This window comes from Mytilus edulis, chromosome 7, assembly GCF_963676685.1.
Source record: "Mytilus edulis chromosome 7, xbMytEdul2.2, whole genome shotgun sequence".
In the NCBI taxonomy this organism is placed as follows: domain Eukaryota; kingdom Metazoa; phylum Mollusca; class Bivalvia; order Mytilida; family Mytilidae; genus Mytilus; species Mytilus edulis.
The window spans coordinates 12,482,281-12,509,339 of record NC_092350.1 but is presented as its reverse complement, the minus strand read 5'-3'; the positions used below and the strand labels follow the sequence as shown (position 1 = coordinate 12,509,339).

The following is a 27,059-nucleotide window of genomic DNA, read 5'->3' as shown; positions in this document are numbered from 1 at the left end:
ACTCTTTTTTTTTAGAGGGACGGAGAGTGGAGAAACGTCCAGGACCTCCATGGCAAAAACCACCCTATTTTCAACCAAAGCATGCAAAAATTCTGGACAAGAACATGAACTGAAAGTAAGTATGGATGAGGCGACTTGTAAGCATTCAAACTAACCCCTTTTCAGTGATTTCTCAAGAAATTTGGTACAGAAGGGGGGGGGGGGAATTGAATCACAACGTACCCTTTACTCTATAAGTGAAGATGTATTAAAGAGTAGACAATTTTGAAAAAAAAATGCTTTTTAGAGGATGACCATTTGATTCTGACCCCTGTCAAAACGCAACCATGGTTGACCATGGTTACCATCGCTGACCATTGATAACCATGGTCAAACCATGGTTGGATGTGCTTTAACCATAGTTAACCTTGGTCAGCATGGATTTTCAACCTTGGTGACCATTGTCAACCATGGTCATATATCAAACCATGGTTGACCATGGTTAAACTTCATGTTATCAACCATGGTCAAACATAAGACCATGGTTGACCATGGTCGATAACATGAATTGTCCATGGTCAACCATGGTCTGGTGTATGACCATGGTCAACCATGGTCAATCTGATAATAAATTATGAGGAAATTATGACTTAATGGATGCAAAATATATATATAAAAATTCATATACCATTTTGTCTGCAAGTTGTTCAGGTGGTGATCAGTGTTAATCTGCACTGTATAAAAAAAGTAGGCACTGATCATGAAACACAACATTCATGGTTTGAAGAAGCTGATGCATCTGAACAAAGTTATTTTTTATTTCAAATGATCTCAATCTCATCTTTGTGATGTTCAATTATAGTATACAACATACATTCAGAAGTAAATATATTTATAATTTATATTGGACTTGAAAATGAAATAAGTAAAAATAATATTTACTGTAACCAATTTTTATGCACTGGAAGTATTTCAAAGAGTAACATTGAATTTTTTTACCTTTATCAAAATCTTTCTTTTATTTTCTATTCTAAAAGTCTCTAGATATTCAACTGCCCTAAGGAAAAGGTTTTTCGTGAAATTCTTAAAATCAAGAACAATTTTAAAGACCTTAAATAAATATATGAAATGTACCACGAATAATATTTCATTATTTAAAGACTCCATGACCACACAAATTAGGCATTCTGGCAATACAGATATCATCCTCAACTCTCATGAAGAACAGTTTCTCTTGAATTTTGTCCACCTCTACCACGACCTGATCTGTGTATTTTTACACTTTAACAATGTGTCTTCCACTATTTTCATTCAAAAAGCAGCTACTTGTAGGAACCATCTGGTTACGTACAGCAAATACAATGCCAGTTGTAGTGTTTAATACAAAGTATTCAATGCTAACAATGCCTCCTTCTTTAGTACACACTATGTAGCATACCCTCCTCTTCATTCTGGAATATTCCTTGCTGTAAAGTTTTTCACCCTTGACACGCACCCTAAGAACTACACACAACTCTGTTGCAGATATTGCACCTGAAGAACAAAGTAATTGTTCCATATTTCTGCGCTCTCCAATAACAGTTTTGCGACCTGTTATTTCACAGTTATTGACAGCAGTTTTTTTCCATGGTCTAGAGGAATTGGTAAGTTTACCGATAAATCTTTTATCACTTCCTGAAGGAATTAGGTTTAAATCAACACTTCTTAACCGCATTTCTACTTCCTTCATTCTTATGCATTGTTGTGTTACATCTCCAGTCCCATGCACAGAGTTTAAGATGGCCGCATTTGCATCTTCAAATGGGAAGCAACTCCATGCCCATAGAGGGCCCCATTGTCTTACAAAAGATGTTAGGTGTGAGCCAACATTGTGAAAATTGAGGCCACATGAACCCTTATTGTACAATAGTGGAAATGACTTATAGAATTCTTCAAGCAGACATTCTGCTCTGGTTATTTCCTCTTCAGTGATGGTTTGTCCTAGCAAAAGATATACTCCCTCAGAGAGCAGACACAGATGTGAGTGGTATTCCTCTGCAAGTATATCTTTCATGCATGGAATTGAGTAAAATAATAACCAGGTTTGCAGCTCTGTAGCCTTGAAATTAGAATAGTGTTTTTCAATGTCCCTTGGTAAACGTTCAACATAATCTGGAGGTTGAATGTTGTAAAGTCTTGCAGAAATTTTTTTCAAATGATTCCCAACGAAATATTGTTGTCCAGATGAAGTAGGTGAAAACCATAAATAAAGTAACTTCTTCGTTACCCCATCAAAACACCTTCATGTAATCTGGTAAGATTCCCCAAACTACATCAAACCAAGGCATAGCATTTAATCCAGATATGCCACATATACCTTTCAGACGTTTACATTTTGTTGCATTTGGACCTTTAACATACTTCACATCCTCAGAGCTTCGTATTTGAGGTTTAACATTAGATTCTCTGTAAGGGTAAAACCTGGCATATCCTTTACCTTGCCTTTCTGTCACACCAAGTTCTTCACAAGTGGAACAACCATATTCTCCATTAAACATTGTCATGTTCAAAATATAGGCTTTAGCCTATAAATCCACAGTTCCACAAAGTACAGAAAGTTTTACTGTTATTGAGTCTGCTAGACATGGAGGATGAATTGTAATGCCTTCATCATGCAAACGACACATTTCTTCTCCAAAACTCCACAAATATTGCAGAAATGGTGGTTTGTCTTTCCCCTGCCAAATACCTGCCAAAATAATATAGTCTCTTGCGAATCTACTTTGAACAGGAATTTCATTCACTGCTAAAAATATAGGCCAGAGCTTCACATTAGATGAAGAATATAAGGGTATACCATCTGTATTGAAGACTGCACTGAGATGATTTCCGTCTGCCAGAAAATTTCCTTCGGAACAAAGAAACCTATAGTAATCACCATCAGTGATGTCGCATAAAGCTGTTTTGGGGTTTCCAGGTTTTTTTTCAGATCTTGAACACTTTCCCAGACACCCTTTTTCTCCAATACTTGTTTCAATTGACTCCCTACATCTGCAATAAGAAATGGAGTCTTTGGTTGTCAATTAGTAGATGTTTGTGATGTTAATCCACCTTTGTATCTGTAATTCCCACAGTTGTTTGGCATATATGTAATTGTCACCTTCATAAACTGAGAAACATACACTACAGTAACTGAAACATTTAAAGTTGGTGCATACATCATTCTTTATTTTAGGTAAACTGGAAGAAGGCTCAGCTCTAAGTGATAATAATTTGTTGAGGTATTTTGTTGCATCACCTGTAAGATTAAATCGTGCAGCATAAGCTGATATACACAGAGCTAAAGATTCATCTTTTGTGTAAGGTTGCTGTGTTGCATTAAGTTCATTCTCAGATGATAAAACTTCGCTAGAATCTGTTGAAAAACTATCATCATTTTCACTTTCAGACTTAGGATTAGAGGAAATACAACTTATACTACTATTAATACTACTAGCAGTAGCACTTTCTTCACCATCGGTTTCACAGTCCAAATTTGAGTTGTAAGACAAACAACCAATGCTACTTTCAGAAATATCTGTTTCACAGTCAGAGTTTGAGTTAAAAGTCACACCATCAATTATTTCTTCCCCATCAAAACTATTTGTAGCATAACCTTCATAAATGACATTATTGTCATCTACCGAATGGGTTTCTATTTCACTTAGAGCATATGGTTCAATATTGCTTTCATCTTCATTATTGTCATCTACAGACTGAGTTTCATTTTCCCTTAGAGCACATGGTTCAATATTGCTTTCATCTTTATTATTGTCACTGAAAATACGCCTACGTGCTATTCTCGGAGGCACAGGAAAAGAAGGGTCATCACTGTATATTTTATACATCTTTGAAGGAGGACCTAAAATATTTTAAAAAATTTATTAGTCAAGTTAAGCATTATAAAAATACCATGTTATGAATTTTTCTATATGTGCAAATGATGAGTCATTGCATTGCTAGTCGTCAAAGGGGCATAACTTACAAGGATCAGTCATTTATGAAAGTGGAATAATAATAGGTTTGATGTGTTTGAGCTTTTGATTTTGACATTTGATTAGGGACTTTTCATTTTGAATTTTCCTCAGAATTCAGCATTTTATGATTTTATTTTTTTTGCTTTTAGCAGTTAGTTTAGTACAGTTTTGTAAAAATAAGCTGAGAAACATTCCTGATAAAAGAATTGGTCTCATTAAATCTGTATTCATGTGACCCCAAATTTAACCCATTTATACCCAGAAATTGGTTATGAATGTATATGCCATGTTCAGTCATTGAATGCAAAAAAAAAAGATAAAAATTGATGATGAACCTACAAAATCAAACAAATTTAGAAAAGTCCAATTGCAGGTGGTTGCTATTTATTTTTATTCATATTTATATCAGGTTATGTGACTGTCTGCAGTCTTTGGAGCTCATCAAAATGGTAAATAAGATGGCCTCTAGACGAAAATGCACAAATAAAATGCTGATATATATTTTCATATTGAAGCATTGATCATTGTTTCTTTCAGATATGGATTTAAACATAATAGTATGTTATAGATCCAAGATATGAGAATTGAAGTCAATTTGTGAGCATGAATTTGACAGCTAATGTCATTTTAAAAAATAAAATGCATGTTTGTTTTGTTCTTTGTTGTGCATTCCATTATACATGTGTAAATAAAAAGATCAGGTGGTATAATCACCAATGAGACAACTCTCCACAAAAGAGCAAACGACAAATACAACAAATATAGGTCACTGTACAGCCTTCAACAATGATCAAAGCTCATTCCATATAGTCAGCTATAAAAGGTCACGAAATGAAAAATTTAAAACAATTCAAACAAGAAAACTAACAGCCAAACTGTGTATGTACAAAAAAGATGAATGAACAAAAAAAGTTACAATTAACAAAGCAACAAAATGCAACCACTGAATAACAGGCTCCCAACTTGGGACAGACACATAAAGAATTTGGCAGAATTAAACAGGTGGCCAACCGTCTCCTACACTATGACAGTGGTGTACATGTTACAGTACTACCTAATAACAAACTATTAAAATCAGTTGAAAAAAAGCTTAACTCATCAAATGGACACAAATAGAAACACATTCAACAACCAGATGCTCCGGTTTAATTCTGAATACCAAAGAACCTCTGTAATTGATTTTTTTTTATCAAATCAAACAAAGTTTAATTTTGGACCCTTTAAGCCCCTACATATAATTCTGTTGGGACCAAAACTCAAAAAATTAATCCCAGCCTTCCTTTTGTGGTCATTGACCTTGTCTTCAAATTTCGTAGATTTTAATATACTTATACTAGAGTTATTGTGCGAAAACCAAGAAAAATACTTATTTGTGCACTTAAAATTTGAATTTGAAACTTACTGGTCCCATGAATATTGTGGAGATAATAGTGGACTCTTTGTTTGGTTGTAAAAGATTTCTGACATATGCTGCATATAAATGTAGTTTCTCCCTCTTCATCATTTTCTGCATTTTGTATTATGTAACAGCTATACTTCCCATTTGACACCATTTGCTCATCATCTGATAGAGTACAAATACAAATGATTATACATAATTGAACAACACTGTTATGCAGCTTGTGTTATGCACAACAAACTCCAATACCAAATCTATTCTAAAATTTATGCTCTGAAAACAAATGAGATTGATTGGTTGTTGGTGTTTAAACGCCACCTTTTAGCACCGTATTTAGGCTATTTTGTGGCAGCCAGTTTTTATTTGGTGATGGAAGCTGGAGTGCCCTGTGAAATCGTAGTCAATTATGTTTGAAGTCCAGTGTACTTGCAAGAGCGGGGTTTAAACTCACAACCTCAGCGCTGACGGGCTAGTAATTACAGTTTGTAACTACCTAGACCACTTCAGGGTGAATACAAATGACACCCAGTATCATGATGTATTAGCATATAAATTTTGGTCACTCCAAGTTCAATTGTACAAAATTATACTTCAGTTCATTTATTACAAAATTATGCTAGTCCACTTTTGGCACTTATTACAAAATGGTTACTGTTGTTTTTGGACTAACTGGTTTTTAATAAGATTTGTTTATTCCATGCTTTTTAAGTTTTCAATGTGTCACTGTAGCTTATTAATATATATAAACGAGTTTTAATTGAAAACTACGTTCAAAATATATATATATAGATATAGGAAGATGTGGTGTGAGTGCCAATGAGACAACCTTCCATCCAAATAACAATTTAAAAAGTAAACCATTAAAGGTTAAAGTATGGTCTTCAACATGGAGCCATGTTGGGGGAGGGAAAAACCAAAAATTTGCTTTTTACAGTGTTAGATCTGTAAATTTGCTTTCGCAAATTTTGGTTCTTCCCTCACCGTGATTAGAACCCATGTTACTGTGATATCGTGACACCAAATCGCCTGCACTGCAGCCGTCCCGCTAGACCACACGACCACCTGGGCTCTCTAAAAAAAGAGCTTTCGGTGGGCATGTGTTATATATAACTCGTCATCAACCCAACAATGTTAGATCCACTCTATTAAATTACAAACTGTCTTATGTAGTAAGACTGTAATTTGTGTTAAAAATCTTCTAACAAAATTTTGCAACTTTATAAAAACCTTTTCATTATCCAAGTTCATTAAAAATAGCACATAATTACAAAATAATTACTTACACCTATGAACAGATGTGATGTGATCCATAATACGTCTTTTGGATGTGCGTCTTTTGAGACAGGTTTTGCAACTGTATATAATTTTTCCATTGGTCTCTTTCACCACAGAGTATGCCAAATCACAATCTTCCATTTTGTATATTAGCTGAAATAAGCAGTCAAAGAAATGTTGCATAATTGTGCTTTTTATTAGTATATTAATATTACAATGATGCAAATAAATTTTTCACATAAAAGTCTTCAATTTTTATGGTTATAAACATGATAAAGGTGCATAAAACAAGTACAATTATAGTGATGCCACCAAATTCAAACTTGTTCTGTATTATGTGATAATAATCTTTGTGACTTGAGTATAAGTTTCATAGCATTTGCCCGACCTTTTATGAGTGTCAGTGTCCAGTTCCTATGCTGAAAAAAAAACACCAGTTTTAAACATGTTAAATGTAGTTTTTTTTTATGAAAAGACTACTCAAATCAGAATTGAATGTCATCAAACTTGCCTGTTCATCCATTTTTTCTCTAATGTCTTTAATTCTAACTTGCTACAAAAGTTGACACGTAATTCCGAATGGTTACACGAAGTTACATGTGTACATACAGCTATGACATCTGTATGTCGCAAACAGAAACTTCTGGTCACACGTCGGACTGGCCTACATGATACTACTTACATTGTACTAACTTGTTACAAATTATATATACCAGTAAGTTGAAATATTAATATCATATACAATGAGTCCAGGATCCATTTATTTAATACACAAGTAATACATTTGTAAGTACAAAAAACACATCATTCCATGTTTTATGCACTATTTATACGTATGAATTTGCATACTTTTTCAGAAGACAAAAGACGTTAGAAAAGGATAAAACATTCCCAGTTGAATATGAAAAAAACTAAAAATTTGCGAAAGCATTTGTTGGGTTGATGTTTAGACGAGTTGTATATATACATAATGTACACAGCCATGTATCGCCATCATTGCTGGTGGTCCAATGGATAAATCTGTAAACTCTGTAAGACGGGAGATAAATGTGTTCTGTAGATGCCTTTTTTTTTTTTTTTTTTTCAGTTGAAGGTGGTGTCAATAGAGGCCAAAATGCAACAGCAGCAGTGTCAAAGCCAGTTGGGGTCAAAGAGTTGAAGATTACTACCATAAAGAAAAAAACATGTACATGTAGGTATACCTTATATGAAACAAATTCTTGAATAAGTAATGTTAAGGAAAATGTTTTAAAGTTTAACCAACGCATGCTCAAGTACAATCGACCCTGCCTGTTTGGCCTCCATTTTCCAACGGTCACTTTATTGCGGTATGAAAGATACATTTTTTGTTACTTTACTGATTTAAATTTCTTTATCTCATCTCAAATCATGGGTAAAATCAGACCAATCACTTTTGATACTGACCCAAGAGTGACTGATAAACACAATTTTGTTCATTTATATACGCCCATTTACAGGACGTACATGTATTATGGTATACTGTTGTGTGTGTCTGTCTGTCGCCAAAATGTTGGGCAGTAACTCACAACACATTGAAACAAACTCACATGAAACTTTGGTAAAATTTTTAATATCTCTTGAAAACTTAACTTAGATTTTTATAAAATGAAGATTTGATTTTCTGAGTTAGGGAGTTTTATTCATTTAAAAAAATGGAATTTAATTATTTTTGATAAAATAAGTCAAAAATGCTTAGAGTAGTATTCATGAACTTTGATGACTGTTTTATATTTATTAAAATAACCTCTGTGTTTTATTGTGTTTTTTTTGTATACATTTCTAAATATTTTCAACTTTAATCGTGTTAATATTGAGAAGTTATGGAACTTATGAAAAAAAATACATGTTAACACTTTTTGTTTTAATAGTATTGTTACTTTTAACAGTTCAAACGTTAATGTCAAGACAACTCTCCACAAGAGACCAAAATGACACAGAAATTAACAACTATAGGTCACCGAATGGCCTTTAACAATGAGCAAAGCCCATACCACATAGTCTGCTATAAAAGGGCCTGAAATGAAAATGTAAAACAATACAAATGAGAAAACTAGCAGCCTAATTCATGCATAAAAAAATTAATGTATAACAAAAATGTAACACAAAACCAAACGACAACCACTGAATTACAGGCTCCTGACTTGGGACAGGCACATACATACAGAATGTGGTGGGGAGTGTCTTGCATCAGAGTATATACAACATTTTATCCTAAGGTAAAACAACAGGTGCTCATATATACTGAAACATTCTTTTGCAGCTGATGCATTACAACAAGAAGCACAGAAACTGCTTACAGAAAGGCTTCTCTCTAAACCAAGAAGGTGGGTTAAAGTAAAAATGCATTACACTCGTGTACTGCATTCTGTTCATGTTTATAATACAAATGTTGCATCTTAGCTTACTTGTCCTCTTCATTTTTAGTGGGACATTATCTTAAGCTGATTATTACTAAGTAATTTAGGCTGTCCAAATGTTTACAGAAATGACCATATCCAATAAAAACATAATTATCATTGTTACTGAATACAGGAGTGGATTTTATACAACAGCTAACGTTTTTGGGGGTTTGTAACATGCTTTTATATCTTCATTCTCAGTGTCTGAAAGCACATTTGGTTTCCAGACAATAACTTTAGTTAAAGTGAATAGATCCCTAGGAAATTTTACAAAAAGGTTCAATACCACATTAGGAAGATTGTGATTGATTTAAGGTGTAATGGTACATGTACATGTACCTACAGTATAGGGAAAAGGGGCCAAAACCAGCATTTCAGTAGTTTCCAGATAAAAACTTGTGTGTACATGTATTTATTATGTCTCTGACATTGCACCATACGGTTCCATATCTCAAAAGGAAGACTGTGATTGAGTTTGGGGGTAATTGCCCTAAACATGCAGAAGGGGGGGGGGGGGGGGGTGCAAATGCAAACATTATTCAAGTTTCCAGACAATAACTTGTTTAAGTCACTACAAACTGCTCAGAGTCCGAAAAGATCATATTTTTGGCTTGACCATTACAGTCAGACTGAATTCTGATAGTCAAATTTCAATTGGTTAATTACTTTATCATGTTTATAATTGTGATATATTTATCTTACAAAATACCTTGTTATTTGGTAATTCAGTATATAATTGTTAAATTAAAATATTTAGATTATAAGAATCTATCTGAATATAGTAAAATATAAACAACAAGAATGTGTCCCAAGTACACAGATGCCCCATCCTCACTATCATTTTCTATGTTCAAGGAACCATGAAAATGGAATAAAATTTCTAATTTATGACAAATTAGAAAGATATATACCATAGGAAACATGTTTACTAAGTTTCAAGTTGATTGGACTTCAACTTCATCAAAAACTACCTCGACCAAAAACTTTAACCTGAAGCGGAACAAATGGACGCACAGACCAGAAAACATAATGCCCATAAATGCGGCAAAAAAAAAAATGCAATTTTTACCTTTTAACAAAGTCTTTAAATTTGACAGCAATACACCAAAAATACAAAACTTCTTATATATCATCTTCTTAATTTATTGACAGGACTAGCCCTAGGAAGAGACCAGCCACTATGACTTATAACCCTTTTGATGCAGAACATCTGGATTCTTATATGCGAGCTCCTCAATTGTTAGCCTACCATACATTAAATTTAGATTAAATTAATTTATCTGATAAAATTCATTGAAGAATTAGTTGTTCACATATCTCTTTCGTTTCAACATTTTAAGTTTGGTACTGTAAGTCTTGAAATATTCTTATAAAGAGATGGTTGTTCATTCACTTTTCAAATGATTTGCAGAAAAAAACTTGCTTAGTTTGAGTGTTCGGAATAGTGTTCGGAATATTGATACATTACGTTTACTTAAATTCTAATCTTAGCTATACTGATTCCTAGGAAAATTGTAAATGTTGTTGACAACAAATAAGACTGATGTGGGATATTTAAAATTTTTCTTAATTTTGTAAATTAGCTCTAATTTAATTAGCAATTTATACTTTACAGAGCCAAGTCTGCTGCTAAAAGAAAGCAAAATATGTAAGTATTAAAGATTTAGAAACAATATGTAAGTAAGCAAGTAAGTAAATTATTTATTATAGTGACATGTGTAAATTATGTACAGATTATAAACATATAATATATGATAAATAGTAATACACCCGGCCCAATGGACCTATAAGTCACCTCAAATAAAGTAAAACAATTATTAAACAATTATATCACGTTCTAATCTTTCGTTGACGTAAAAAATTTCAAAAATATATAGACATAAAAATATTTGTAAACAAAAATTTAAGCTTTAAATATGTAAAAAAAATAAATTAAGTGTTATATAACAACTGACGTCTGATATGAAATGCACGAACTATATATTTTGCTAATTTTCTTATGTGGAAAGACATTAAAATTTTCAATTTGTCAGCATGATTCAAATCTGTGAAATTTTCCTCAATTAAAAGTTTACCAAAAAAGTTAACTCGACATTCAATATACAATGGACAACCAAACATGAAATGGAACTCAGTTTCAGTTTCTTGGTTTTTACAAAATATATATAGTCTTTCTTCCACACTTTCGTTTGAGTATCTACCAGTTTCCACTCTTAATGGTAAAATTCCACTTCTAAATTGCGCTAAGTGTGACCGCTCAATTTTATTCAAGTTCAAATTCACGTAATTTTCAGTTTCAAAGACTGTTTTAAAGTTCCTATATGTTCGTAATTTTGAAACGTCTTGGACGGAATTCCTCCAGATATCTGAATACAGACGAAAAATGTTAGTTTCAACCAAAGATAAATCGACCTCTGATTTCAGTTCGTAAAAATGTCCTAGTTCAAGCTGGTCTAGTATATCCTTTACTTCACTACACCAGTTACTTTTACAACGATCATAGTCAATATTGAATGCTAATTTGGTGATGCGGTTGTTGTCAAATCGATTGAGTCTATTCCAGTATCTCACCATATTGATCCAACGCCGATACTGACTCGGGATCCAGCCGATATCTCCGTGTATAGCAAGGATAGGTGCAAATCTGTGTACTCCTAAATAGTAACGAATAGCCCTGTTCTAAATATTGTCTATTGACTGATATTTTCGGTATCCCCATACACCAGACGAGTAATCAAGTATAGGAACAATACATGAGTTGAATAATTTTTCATATGATTTATATCCAAAGTCCTTCATATGTAATTAAGATTTTAATAGGTATTACATGTACATATCATCTAAGTAGTCATATGTAAGCCTTAATTAGTGTTTTTTATTTACACTAAGATAGATGTATTGTCAATGCAAACAGATAGTTTTCAATGATAAGAGAAAGGGATCCAGCAAATTGACCTCGCAACTTTCGATTACTTCGTTTCTTTTCGTGATCAAGAAAACAGCTAAAAATAACAATATTGTAGGGCTCTACAAGCTGGTGTAAGTAAATAACCCTAAACGTGCTATGTTTCAAGTTAGTAAACTAAACTTGTCATTAAATTTTGTGTGACAGTGCAGATGAAATGTTTAAAGGTTGGGCCGTAGTAGTTCCTGTCAATATAATACTTCCATGATCATGATGATATATATAACCTTTAATCTGTACACTTTGAAGTACAAAAAAATTATGGATAAAAAGTCCAGAACAGCAACCACTATATTTTTTGAAAAAAAATATTTATTTTTTTTATACAGAATTAATGATGATAGTTCTGAAATGCAACCACCGGACGTTAAGCCATCAACAATCAACCAATCAGGAAAGCAAAATGAGTGAGTTTTCGTTCATTATGCACATTAACATGTTTTCAAGTGACAATAAGTGATGCACTCAAAGAGTTTGTCAGCTTTGCTTTCTTTGAAAGTAAATTTATTACATTTTTCATAAAACTTGTAAATTTTTACTAACATTTTCCCCTGAAACTACTGGGCCAAGTTCATTATAGATAGAAAAATTTGTAAGCAGCAAGAATGTTCAGTAAAGTAAGATGTAAAAACACATCACCATCACCAAAACACAATTTTGTCATGAATCCATCTGCGTCCTTTGTTTAATATTCACATAAACCAAGGTGAGTGACACAGGCTCTTTGGAGCCTCTAGTGAAAAGGATAAAGTAATTGTGACATGCTTAATTTTCTTCAAACACCTGTTGTTATTTTTATTATGCCCCACCTACGATAGTGTTGTCAAATCGAATGAGTCTATTCCAGTATCTCACCATATTGATCCAACGCCAGCGCCTTTGTACTACGTGTTCATAACTGCAGTTTAGTTTCTATGTATCTTTTCAAAGTCCTTTCCTTTTGCTGGTGATCATAATAAATGGAGAAAAAAATGTTTATAGAAATGTATATTTTATTTCAGAGAGTATGTAACCACCTACGATAGTAGAGGGGCATTATGTTTTCTGGTCTGTGCCTCCGTTCGTTCGTCCCGCTTCAGGTTAAAGTTTTTGGTCGAGGTAGTTTTTGATGAAGTTGAAGTCCAATCAATTTGAAACTTAGTACACATGTTCCTTATGATATGATCTTTCTAATTTTAATGTCAAATTAAAGTATTGACCCCAATTTCATGGTCCACTGAACAAAGAAAAAGATAGTGTGAAGCTCAGGTTCAATTTTTTGGTCAAGGTAGTTTTTGATGAAGTTGAAATCCAATCAACTTGAAACTTAGTACGCATGTTAACTATGATATGATCTTTCTAATTTTAATGCCAAATTAAAGTATTGACCCCAATTTCAGGGTCCAGTGAACATGTAAAATGATAGTGCGAGTGGGGCATCCGTGTACTATGGACACATTCTTGTTATGTACAAATTTAAACCTGCCTCTTGAAATTAATTAATTTTATCATTTAAAAAACAGGTGTAGAAGCAGTCATAAATAAAAAAAGTTATCCCTACTAGAATAATCATCCCTTAGCTTAGCATACTGGCAAAGATTTAATGGCCAACAAACGTACCAATGATGTCGACTAAAGCCAAACCCTTTGTACTACGTGAAAAAAAAGTTCATAACTGCAGTTTAGTTTCTATGTATCTTTTCAAAGTCCTTTCCTTTTGCTGGTGATCATAATAAATGGAGAAAAAAATGTTTATAGAAATGTATATTTTATTTCAGAGAGTATGTAACCAGAAAAGAACTCAAAGACTAACATAGAAAGTATAAAACTTTAAAGGAACGCATCACAATTCTTGAAGGAAAATTTGCAACACCAGAACCTACAGCTAAACACGTAGCTGAAAAAGATGCTGAAGTAGAGTCATTGTCACAACCCACAACATCAACTGATCACTTATTTAACGGGAAAACTTACAATCAGTTAGAGGAATCGGTGTGTCATTCTGACAGCCTGTTTGCCTGTGTTCATTATTTATTGCTGCAACTATTTACAATTGATTACATACTTAGCCACAGTGTAAGTGGCCAGGCTTCAAACAGCAAATGTGTGGCCAAACCAAAATTTGATGCCAGACTTTATGACACCTTGGTGTCAATAGCTCTAAAAAAAATACAAAAAAGCAACTAAATGTGAAGTAACAAAGAGAGTGCAAGCTGTTCAAAAAAAGTACTTGCTAAAAGAGAAAAAGATAGAGAAATATAAAAATAATTGTTTATACTTTTTTTCTTCTTTTCTTTAAGGTCTCTGAGACAACTGAATTTTGACTGTTAGAATCATGATGTTTCATATTTATCAATGCTATAACGAATTGAGACTGTGGCAGACTAGCCAGTTTCCCTTGAGTGACGATGGCCTGGTAAACCAATATTTTCCACTTCTGAGTATGATCAAAGACTAGAGGGCTCAGAGTATGAATAACCATGGTTAACCATGGTTGTACCATGGTTAGAACTTGCACATTAACAGGGGTACCCTATAACGTTGACGAAGTGGTACTATTGAGTGAGTTTTGATAAAAATAAACCACAGTTCACTTTCTTGCTCCCTTACCGCCTCAGAGTATCACTTTAAGAATTGCAGCAATCTTTTTAAAAACAACACTTAAATTGAGTGGGTTTTTTTTTCCAGAGAGGAGACGTGGCTGAAGAGTCAGAAGATTGTGATTGCCCTTAAGGGGAGGATTGTCCAAATCTTATACAGTTAAAGATGCTAAGGGAAACTTCGGAGAAATGTGAGTACAGCTGTAATATAGAGGATAATAATAGGCAAAATTCATATCATATGTCGTACCATCCTGAGACACCAATATCAGCCCGAGGGATGATATTGGTCGAGGGTGATACGGCATGTGATACTGATTTTGCCATGTTTTATACGCTTTATCAAATATTTTAACAGTAGAGAATTATATTATATGAACTGTTTACTGATCCATAGTACTGGGTTACCTTCAAATCTACTTTTGTCTTCATTCAAAAGCTTTTAAAGAACTTCTCAATTACTTATTTGAAGCACCTGGGTTACCTTACAGTTTTCGTGCTGTTGTTTTAAAAATATTTTGTTTATTATTGTATTTTTTGTGTGTTTTTTTATTTAATAGTTGCATTTAGTGTACCAAATAATATGAAACCTTGACGTACGTGACGTCACATAACAAACAATTATGTCATTGAATAAATTGTGTCAAGCCTGATTGACCGTTCTATTGGACCTATTTTGAGGATTTTTTTTTTTTTAACTTACATATATAAAAGCTGACTTTATGTATAAAAAAAATAGGAGTGGGATAAAGGGTGGGCGTCAGAGTTGCACGATATGGATTAAACAGCAAACTATTTTTAAATCGTCAGAGTTGCACGATATGGATTAAACAGCAGACTATTTTTTAAATCAAATATGCAAAACCACTGCATTTACTACATTTACTAAACATGATAAATTCATATATTGACTGCAGAGAAATATTGAAAATGCTGCTAATAATGGTTTTACAGAACTGTATTTTAGAAATTGAACAGAATAAACTATATATAAATAATGAAAATAAGGTTGATAGAAAATCAGTAAGGTATTTACTATTCTTCCTATACACCATACAACAATTTTCAGAACCATTGTCGACCAATCAAATGCATTCTAGCCTGTTCTAATGTTTGTGTTTCTCTTTAAGATCAAGGACATAGCCAGAAAGCTGGTATATACACAGAGGCTCAAGCTGCAAATCTGAAGGTATACCAAATTTGTTCAATTGATTGCAACTACATACTGTTGAATAATTTGTACACATTTAAAAAATTAACATTGCCTTAGTGTTGTAACAAGTAAGCATGCTTTCCTTACGGACAGGAGGTCATGGTTCGAAAACCCTATAGTTATAATGAATTTTAAAACTTCAAAATTGGATTTTGTAAATTAGCTGTCAAGTAAAGACTGCATGTTGAATCAGAATTGAGTACAAATTACACATAAACAACGTTGAACAAAACTTCAACCAGATCTTGAAGTATGCACCTCATGTAGGCATATCAAAAAGTATTTGGTAAAGGAGCTTTTGAGATGACTGATGTAACTGATGATAGATACTGATGTAAAATGATGCATACATGTATAATCCCCGGCGAGAAGAAATTCATGACTTCATGAACTATCATGAATGGTTCGTGAATGTTCATGAATGGTACATGAAAATTCATAAATAATTCATAAATGAAGGTTCATGAATTTAATTCATGAACTGTTCATTAAAAGTATTTTATGAATGTTCATGAAGTTTTGATGAATCACTAGCTGCTCATAAAAATTCATGAAATGTTCATTAAAAGTATTTATGAATGTTCATGAAGTTTTGATGAATCACTAGATGTTCATAAAAATTCATGAAATGTTCATTAAAAGTATTTTATGAATGTTCATGGAGTTTTGATGAATCACTAGCTGCTCATAAAATTCATGAAATGTTCATTAAAAGTATTTTATGAATGTTCATGAAGTTTTGATGAATCAGTAGCTGCTCATAAAAATTCCTGAAATGTTCATTAAAAGTATTTTATGAATGTTCATGAAGTTTTGATGAATCACGAGCTGATCATTGAAATTCTTGAAATGTTCATCTGTCATATGCATGTGTTATGAATAATAGATGATTTTCTGGATAATGAATAACATTTTATCAAATTTTATGAATTAACTATTACTCAACTGTCATTTGTATATAAATTGAGGCTGCAGGAAAAAAAAAGTTCAACCAAAAATTTAGCGGTTTAATATTTAGGCCAATTGCAAAATCCATAAAACAAAATTGTATATGATTCAAGTTTGTTCAGCAATGTAATGTTAACTGTAATTTTCCATAAAACATCATTCACAGTTCTGTAATTCTCGTCATAAAATTTCTACAGACCCAATCACATTGTTGTGTAGTCACTACTTTTGTCCGTGAGACAGCATTCACAGTTCTGTTAAGCCAGGTTGTAAAATTTCCTCAGACATTGTTGAGTAGTAATTTTTTAAGGCATATACTTCTATGGATTGCAACTCTATGATGACAGTTCTGTTATGGCAAGTTTTAAAATTTCTACAGATCAAATCACATTGTTGAGAAGTAATTTATTTAGGCGCTAATTATAAAAAAAAAACAGCATTCACAGTTCGGTTAAGCCAAGTTGTAAAATTTCGGCAGATATTTATTTAGTCACTACTTTTGCCATCCTCAAGCCAAAGTTCTCCAGTGGTAAATAATCTATTTTGTCACTTCTTTTTTGGATTATGATTTTGAAGATTGTTATGATTACTGTTCGGTAATTTTGTTGTTACCCTTATTTAAAGTATTTATCGAGATACAGCTACATACTGTAAACAAATACATGTACAAGTCTACTTGAAAACAGAATGTCCATATGAATTTGGCATCTTAGCAATGAAAATTTTCCCGTTGACTTTTGGATCTATATACCACAAGTTTTCTTCAAGTTCATTTACCAACAAAAGTTTGCATTTATCACAAGCGGTAGAAGTAAATAGATATTTTCCAGCCCTCAACTCCCCAATACGGTACTCTGTTAAATATAATGGAATTACAAGTGCAAATATAAGTTGAGTTTGTTCATGAAAAATAAAACATTTTACTGAACAAGCAATTCCACGTTTAGTTAAAAAGGTGTTGCAAATTCGTCTTTTCATGCGGGTATAAGAGCCAGAATACATTTTTTTACCATTTAACATTACCCTATCCACCTTTTTAATACAAGATGTATCACTTAATCCCAATTCTTCCAGAATAAAGTTTGTATTTTCATCCTTAGGCACTTCTGTTATTGCACCGGCTATTTCACAGTTTGCAACGGGTTTAAGATTCTTCCAGTTTTTTCCTTTAAAGATTAATGGAAGATTGTTTCGCAGCAGTGCCTGAGCCTCCTTAATTTTCATCACTTGTTTGGTGACATCTCCAGTTCCATGTACAGTTTTGGTAATCATGGAGTTGCAATCCTCAAACGGAAAACAGCTCCAACTCCAGAGTGGACCCAACACTCTAACATATTCAACCATATGCATTCCAATATTGTGGACATTTAGTCCACAAGATCCAGCGGGATATAAATTGCTAAAGTTCCTGAAGAATGCATCTAGCAGAATGTGTGCTCTCTGCAGGTCATTTTTTGATATTTTGTCACCCAGCAGAAAATAAACACCTTCAGCGAGACAAGCAAAATGTTCAAGGTATTTATTAGGCAAAATTCCCTCTACACATGGAATTCCATAATAAATTAACCACGCTTGCAATTCAGTTGCTTTAAAATGTGTATAGTTTTTCTCCAGGTCCCTAGGAAGTCTCTCCATACTTTCAGGGGGTTTTATCGAGTTCAAACGTTTTGAAATCAACTTCACCTTGTCACCAATAAAATACTCTTTTTTACTTTCAGTAGAAGAAAACCATTTGTATAGAAGGGTTTTGGTAACTCCTAACAAAACTCCATGCATATAATCTGGCGGGGTGCCACTGACAATATCAAAGTTTTTCAAATCCAACAATGGAGATGTACCCTTAAATCCCTTAATTCTATTTCTTTCTGTACCCCTTTCCATGGCAAGCTTTACTCCAGCTTGATTCCGATTTGGATACTTCTCTGCTGTTTCCCTGTAAGGAAAGCACCTACTTGTACCTTTTCCCTGTTTCACTGTCTTCCCAGGTTCTTCACAGGTAATACAAGAATCACTACCATTATATTGAGTCATATTCAAAATGGCTGCCTTAGCAGGCAAATCATAAATTCCACATATCACTTTCAATTTTACAGTGGTCTCTTCACCGTTTAATTTTTCAGTAATACCAGTATCATACAAGTCATTCATCAATTTACAAAAGGATCCAATGAATGTATTAAATGGAGGTTTTCCCTTCCCTTGCCAAATCCCCGCAAGGATCACATTTTCCCTGGCAAATCTAGCACATGGATTTAACTCGTTTACAGCCATAAATATTGGCCAAAGCTGAACTTTAGAAGATGAGTATAGGCTTACACCATCTGTATTAATAACTGCTGTTAGATTTGTGTTGTCAGTTCCATTTAAGAAATCATTCTCTAACAACAATTTTCTATAAAGCGATCCATCAGTTATGTCGGTGATTGTTTCATTGTCTTGTAAATAACGATTCCTAATATAGTTCTTATTCTTTAGTACATCCTCCCAAATACCTGAAATTAAAAATATCATTTCATAAACTACGAAAGGATAAACATGTATATTAAAGTGTATGTTCCAGCAGACCTGTTGATAAAGAATGTGTAATAACTATACTAAAGTCTGTTTCACATTTTGCCATTTCTAAGAACATCAAATACTGTAAATTGAATATATCACATTGAAAATTTAATTTAGCTATAATTCCGGCAACTAAATTTAGTGACAACATGCTTCCTCCCTCTTTAGCTTTCTCGGTACTCATGTGGAAATTGATGATTTTTGGACAAAGTTAAAGTTCTTGATAAAAGCAAAATTACCTATTTCCAGTAATCTCACTTAAATAATTTTTCTATACAATATTAATATGCATAAAACTAAATGAAAGAAATTAACACAACTTAAAGTATTTAACTTAGGAGGGTGTTCCGTGGAACACGTGTTTCGCCTGCCAATGGCATTTAAGTAACCTTTCATATTTATTAAAACAAAATTTATATTTAATGAACGGCTGAGCAAAAGGATTGATTAAATGAGCTGTTCTGGCTAAGTGAGCCTCTAAAATCAGAAAAATCAAAATTTAAAGCATTAGGTGCGCAACTTAATCCGTCAAGGAAGATATCCTGAAAGTTTGGTTGAAATATGACCTACAGCTGTGAAGAATTGTTCAGTGAGCTATTTTGGCTCCGTGAGCCTCTGAAATTGGAAACATAAAAACTTAAAAACATTAAAACATTAGGTGCACAACTTAATCCCTCAAGGAAGATATCCTGAAAGTTTGGTTGAAATATGACCTACAGCTTTGAAGAATTGTCAAAATGAGCTATTTTGGCTCCGTGAGCCGCTAAAATCAGTGAAATCAAAATTTAAAGTATAAGGTGCCAGGGTAGGAAATTCGCCTATAAAACATGTTATTACCAGCCCTGATTTTGAATTTTACATATATTTGCTATATAATCCAGTGGCGGATCCAGAACTTTTTATTAGAGGGGGCCCACTGACTGACCTAAGAGGGGGCCCACTCCAGTCATGCTTCAGTGATTCCCTATATAATCAACCAAATTTTTCAACGTAAGGGGGGGCCCGGGCCCCTCGGGCCCCCCTGGATCCGCCACTGTAATCAGTCAAAATCTGCTAAATATTAGCCAGCCCTGCCAAGAAATTATTAGTCACGGACTGGCGGTCAGGCTAGTATTTCCAACTCTGAAGGTGCACAACTAGACCCCATAAGCAAGATATCCTGAAAGTTTGGTTGGAATCTGACAAACAGTTTCGGAGGAGATGCAGATACAAAAGGTGACGACACCAACTGACGGAGACGACGACAACGACGAAGTACGACGGATAGTGATCCCTATGTATCGACTCTGCTTTCAGCAGGCGACACAAAACTGTGACTCTATGTCCAAAAATACTGAAAATCCCCATTTTCCCACATGAGGGGAGCGAATCCAAAATATACAAAAATTGCCAGAACATCATCTTAATGTAATTTCATATAAATTTCAATATTTGCATCTCACTTATTTTTTGAAAATTAAGAAATGTGAGAGACTCAGCTCTGTGAAATGTACTTTAACAGACCTATACCATGACAGTAAAACATTACCCTTCCGGAGCACCTGTGTTCACTCCCAGATTTTGGTGGAGTCTGTGATGTTCAATTTGTTTTTGGTTTGCGTGTTTGCATGTTTGTTTTGTCTTTTGTCTCAGTCTTTTGTAGACCAGGTGCTGTCCCTTGTCTCAATGTTTTCGCTTTTCGGTTGCTCTTTAGTAGGGCTGCAATGATACACCTACTCCATGATACAAGAGTGACGATAGGATACGTATCGCCATACTATTTCATAGGAATATTTCATGAATTTATGCACATGAAAAACAGAAGACTTCTTCAGTTGTGTCCTGAATTTCATAAGGGTTTCGTTCAGCATGCCTTGCTTTTTTTTAAGTAAAAATACTATAAAAAGCAATACTAAATATGTCTTTTTTTTAAAAATGTTTTTGCATATATTGTAGTTTTAAAATTTTATTTTGAGCTTTATTGTGAATGTATCATCAACCTCAGTTCTTATGATTAAATCGCGATACTTTTTTTAAGATATGATATGTATAGTAACAAACTGTGCCTATTCACTAAAGTTAAGTTTATAATACATACACATTGAATAGGGCATATTAGTTACCTGGCGACTGAAGTAAGTTCTTTAATTGTCTGTTGATGTTGGCCATGACAAAACTTGCTCTTGGCTGCTTTACTTTATTCAACATCTTGAAGCGGGGATTATTACACTTTCCACACCTTACAGTGTCTGTGTCAGCTGGAAACAATTCAAAACAACTTTCACAGTAATGGAATTCATTTGCAAAGTCATCGTCCAGATATTTCCATAAATGCTCATACTGTATATTTTGTAAACCTTTACAGTCAGGGAATACAGTTTTGAAGGTTTTTAAAATGTCTTTACAACCACTTCCTGGAATGCTGTTTCTTAAAAAACAAGCCAAAATTTCCATTTCAGTGTTTTTCACATCAAATTCTGATTCAGCTGATGTCTCTAATTCCTGATCAGTTGAATTCTCAGAAAAGTTGGTATCATCGTCATCAGATAATATGCTTCCAGTTGAAATGTCATCATCATCAGATAAATTACTCAAAAGGTCATAATCTGAACAATTTTCACTACTGTAACTGCTGTGGTCATCATTATCCTCATTTATGTTATTTTCAAAACCTTCTACAGCTATCAGGGTTTCTAAAAACAAAAGAAGATAAAACATAATTCAAAGATCACACTGTATGCTAGTCTGAATTTCCTCTGACTCACAAGATACCGTCTGGTATCGCACTTCAAACACTTCGTATACATTTATTTGACATGCACTAAGGACCTACCCTGTTGATATTGAAAGTTCAATGATTTATCTGTTTGCTGATACCATTTTTAATTGCCTTTCTCTTATTTCAACGACGCTTTGGCTCATCTTTTCCTCGGCATCGTGTATTTTGACATTACTTTCACTTTGTAGCTGTATTTAGAATATTTGAATCATGTGACTAATGACGTTGCTTATAGACTTTTTCGTGGTTTATTTTGTTTGATTTCTAACATTGGCGGCATCTAAAAATAAACCACGAAAAAGACTGTAGCTCGCATCATGAGAAAATATCCTGTCATGTGATTCAAATATTCTACTGACGCAAGCTATAATCCTTTTCATGGTTTATTTTTAAATTCTGCCAACTTTCGTCGAGGGCGAGACAATTAATATTTTAAGAATACATGTTAAAAGAATCTTTTCACTCAGGAATCTATTTGTGAAGTGAAGAATATTAAAATCAAACCTACCTGACTGGCTTTCCATTTCTGTATCACTAAAATCACGAGAACTGTCTATACAGATTTGTTCACTGTGCTGCTCATTAAAATCAAATGAACTGAAATCTGAAAAAGTAAAACCAAGAACAAAATCAAATAATTTTAGGCACCCTCTTTAACATGAATTTGTGATGAATTCCTTACACTTTAACCATGCCTCTGCAATAACAAATGATGCAAGACACATGCATTTATCAATGTGTCTCAACTGTCAACGAACGAAACTGTAGATTTCAACATGTTCAAATATACTGAATCCTTCTGCAAGTTTCAAAGAAATTTAGCATATATTTTATATGACAGAGAAATTCATCTCTGCATAATTCAAATCTGTTGATGCATAATTCAAATCTGTTGAAATCCAATTAATCAAAACTATGCAAGAAATTTACCAAAGTTGGAATTGAAATATATACAGATCCAATGATCCATTATGCAAACATTTAATTCATGTTGTTCTTCTTCTACCATGTCTACAGGTCAATATCAGACATGTATGACTGTATTTTATAAAAAATAATGAATTTTAATCTTCCTTCAGGAAATATACCAAATTAAGAACGAAAATCTTCTGTATTCCTTAATAACTGTTGTTCTTCTAATGCCATATAATTTGTATATTTGGTTATTAGGATACTTTAAAAAAATATTAAGTCTGGGAATCTTCCAGGAAAATAACCAAATTTTTTTTAAATATTTTTAAATATGTTGTTAATTTGTTATTGATCATCCAAGATCCCTGTGGTCATGTCTAACAAATTTACTAAAATATCATGTAGCCCATGAATATCGTTTATTGTGTGAAAAATGAAAGGATCTGGGGTAAATGTACATTGAAACATTGAACACATACAATGTACAAATGGAATTTATAGTATGTTTATTTTGAATAAATCAATTCCACCAATACCAACCTGTCACACTTGTAGGATCAATGTTGATGTCAATTTCTGCCATCTCTCTGTGTTCTGTTGCACTTTCCACTGCATTTTCAATACCTATAATAAATAAATAGGACAAACTGTAGCTTATCTGCATATCACCTGTAATAAAGAGCTTTGCAGAGTGCAACAAATACTTCCCAAGCATTAGTCAACAAGAGAAACTGTCTGAATTCAGCTATCTAAATAATCGGCTTGTCATTATTAAGTACCAGACAAAAGTTTGTCAAAATCAAGCTTAGAATAAAAAAAACTTACAATTTTTGATATTGCAGCCTTTTGACCCCTTTAATATACATTGTATCTTAATCCTTATAACAATATATAAATTGGGAACATAATCAAGGAAATAGATCAAGAAGACATGACAAATCCGAGACAAAAAAAGAAGACCATCTGCAAATGCGGAATAACCATTAAAATTCTGACTTGGTACAGGCATTTTCTAATGAAAATGTTGGGTTAAACATGTTTTACGGGCCCAAACCTCCCACTTGAATAATGGTTGCTCAAATGCAGGACAAACAAGTCTGACCTGATAGTCATAGTCACATTAGTGTAAAACAGTGATCATAAGAGTACAAGTAATTCACGGACAAAAGTAAAGAACATACACATTTAAGACAAGGTCCCAGAACACAACGAAAATTTTACGACCACGTGACTAGAACAAAGAGTGATCCTGAACTTTATCAAAACAGTAAAAGCGACATAAAAACTTTCAGCATACTTTATGAAAGATATTTTCATAAGGAATCTTTTTGAACTCATTTTCATGTATACATGTATGGACGGACAAGATCAAAACCTTGAAAAGGCATATCTGCAATAAAATAAATTAGATAAGAGAACTAGATGTGAACAGCAAGATCTTCAACCAAAACCTATAAGACTTACTGTAAATTCAGAAATTATTGCGTGCATTTATTATTGCGATATTTTCATTTTAGACTTAAATGCGATTTTAATTTTTACGATTTTCAGAAAAATCCTGTTAAATTCATATAAAATATTTCAAAATGCGAGTTTAAATTATTGCGTTTACAACTCAGTCGCATTTTTTGCAATAATAAAAACCTCGCATTAATTTCTGAATTTACAGTAGTTATAATGCAATTGATCTTTAATTTATACAATCAAAACTGTAAGATTCAAACATCGACTGACCCTCATAGGTGACAATAAATGTAGCTTAGTCTTTGGGTCAGAAGAGCTAAAAAGACTACATGTAGATGTACTGAGCTGTCATTTACTGAACTTACTACTTCTTTCACTTGTACTTGTCTCTGCTAGTTCCAGAGGACCCTGTTTTTGCCTTCTTGATATTAAAGTAGTTCTTGGAATCTCTATACTAGTATCTTCTAAGTATTTCTTTTTAGCTCGTTTTACAGGACCTAAAATTTAAAGGTTAAACAAAGGTTCAAAGTTTGCTTGGAGAAACAGCTATTGTCCTGTAAGGTCTGGTGATACATAATGAGACGGAACCCAAGTTTTTTTACTGCTTTTTGACTTCCGAATGGCCGAGATACTCACTTTGCCACTCATCATGGTCTGTGAAGCTTGACAGTTATTAGTGTATGAATTAATTGTACGTAATAACTGATGAGACATTTGCGACGAAAAATTTGTATAGTACAGTGTAACAAGCCACAGACATGTAAAATTTGCGGTCGTATAAAAATATTCATTTTACCCAAATGGATGATATGTCTATCACAGTGACTGTCTACACTAATTGTATCAGCTGTTGCACGGAAAATGTCATGTAAAATTTCTGCTGATTTTTTGTTTGGATGTTATGCAGAAACGGAATAAATTAAACAGCAAAATATTGTTTGTGATAATATTCAATTTAGAAAAATCGCCTGCGCAAACGCATAATACGCCCGTCGTTAACACTGTCAAATGTAAAGGCACTGGCTTAAATTAAGTAAAGCACAATTGAGAATTCCGCAAAATAAACAGATTATTTGACTTTGATGTCCAATAACTAGATCATGCACAAAGTTTAAAAGTGATCTTAGTGAGAGAGTAACCTAGAAAAAAAACTAACATTTGGCAAATAACTAACCTTAACCCTTGAAAGAAAACTGAAATCATGCCAAAAATTATACACGTTACAGCACACTCATCATACACAAAGTTTGAAGCAAATTGGTCAAGTGGTTCTTGAGTACGACGGCGACAAAGGAAAAATTACCTTAAATTTGACAAATAAAGTCCCATAACTCTTGACTGTAAAATCAAAATGTCGTCAAAATATATACAGATCAGGACCTCATCATATCCAATAACTACATTATGCAAAAATTGAAGTAAATTGGACAAGGGGTTCTTAAGTTAGATAGCGTCATAGGAAAAATTGCAATAATTTTGACGAATAAAGTCCCATAACTCTTCACTAGATTACGATAATGTCGTCAAAACATATACAGACTGTAACATCATCATATAAAATATGTATGCAAAGTTTGAAGAAAATCAGGCAAGGGCCCCCTTTAGTAAAAGTGCAACAAAACAAAAATTGCCTTAAATTTGATCAATAAAGTCCCATAACTCTTGAACGAAAAATATAAATTTTGTCAAAAGTATACAGACTGTGACATTGTCATATCCAAAAAGTATGCAAAGTTTGAAAGAAATCAGTCATGGGTTTCTTAAGTTCAAGTGCGATATAGGAAAAATTGCCATAAATTTGACAATAATGTCCCATAAGTCTTGAACCACAATCTAAATTTCGTCAAAAAGTATACAGACCATGACATCGTCATATCCAAAAAGTATGCAAAGTTTGAAGGAAATCAGTCATGGGTTTCTTAAGTTCAGAGTGCGATATAGGAAAATTGCCATAAATTTAATCAATAAAGTCCCATAACTCTTGAACCGAAAGTTTGGTGGTCCTTGGAGTGTGTGATTTTCATTTGTTTTTTGTTTTGCGTGTATACATGTTTGTTTTGTCTTTTGTCTCCGTCTTTCTGTGGGCCCAGTGCGCAGCCAATGTCTCGGGATTTATGTTTTTAAGATTGCTCTTCGGTTTCTCTGGACTTAATCTAATATAATTCTTCACTGTTCTTATCATCTGCAAGCAGTATCACAACTTTTGAGGACCACTAAAAACTCCCAAATAACATTATATATCTTGTTTGGTATGAGATGACATTGGTATGAGTTTACTGTTGTACGAGTTTTCGGTGGTACGAGTTTACTGTGGTATGACTTGAACTTGGTACGAGTTTGCAATGGTACTACTTAACTATAATTCATTACTCGGGGAGGGTAAGTAACACTTTCCTTGGCAGAAGAGAACTAGAGATTGTGTGAGGATTTAATTATGCAGATTAAATAGGACCAGAGAATAAAAGAATGTCTCTGAAAGGACCCATCATCCGGATAGTTTTTTTTAACTTCAACCCAAAAGACTTTTATCTCTAAAGTCTCGTATTGAGTGATAAAATCGAACTGGTACAGTCTGTGCCAAACTTTTTCATCT

The 27,059-nt window shown here is 33.3% G+C and overlaps 2 protein-coding genes across 3 annotated transcripts in view; both read right to left on the bottom strand.

Moving 5' to 3' along the window:
- Positions 1-779: 779 nt before the first annotated feature.
- On the bottom strand, positions 780-6,805 carry LOC139529966 (uncharacterized). Its single transcript, XM_071325967.1, has 3 exons — positions 6,657-6,805; positions 5,377-5,538; positions 780-3,859 (listed from the first exon to the last, which is right to left on the bottom strand). The coding sequence occupies exons 1-3, from the start codon at positions 6,787-6,789 to the stop codon at positions 3,042-3,044; spliced, it is 1,113 nt and encodes a 370-aa protein (XP_071182068.1). The 5' UTR covers positions 6,790-6,805; the 3' UTR covers positions 780-3,041.
- A 10,013-nt stretch (positions 6,806-16,818) lies between these two features.
- Positions 16,819-27,059, bottom strand: part of LOC139529959 (uncharacterized) — a 63,428-nt gene continuing 53,187 nt past the window's right edge. The window contains exons 2-6 of one of the 2 annotated variants that reach the window (XM_071325959.1): positions 24,832-24,963; positions 23,543-23,626; positions 22,599-22,694; positions 21,435-22,004; positions 16,819-19,265 (exon numbers count right to left, since the gene is read on the bottom strand). In XM_071325959.1, coding sequence (XP_071182060.1) covers positions 17,446-19,265; positions 21,435-22,004; positions 22,599-22,694; positions 23,543-23,585 — 2,529 coding nt within the window. In that variant the 5' untranslated portion in view covers positions 23,586-23,626; positions 24,832-24,963 and the 3' untranslated portion in view covers positions 16,819-17,445. Of the gene's footprint in view, positions 19,266-21,434; positions 22,005-22,598; positions 22,695-23,542; positions 23,627-24,831; positions 27,012-27,059 lie in introns of those variants that run through there. The other variant, XM_071325958.1, reaches the window with a different exon arrangement.

Bases quoted from the DNA above. Each gene is read 5' to 3' on its own strand.
- LOC139529966 (XM_071325967.1), bottom strand. From the start codon at position 6,789: ATGGAAGATTGTGATTTGGCATACTCTGTGGTGAAAGAGACCAATGGA. The intron at 5,539-6,656 runs GTAAGTAATTAT...GTACTCTATCAG, and splicing joins CATCACATCTGTTCATAGGT to ATGATGAGCAAATGGTGTCA. The intron at 3,860-5,376 runs GTAAGTTTCAAA...AAAATATTTTAG, and splicing joins CCACAATATTCATGGGACCA to GTCCTCCTTCAAAGATGTAT.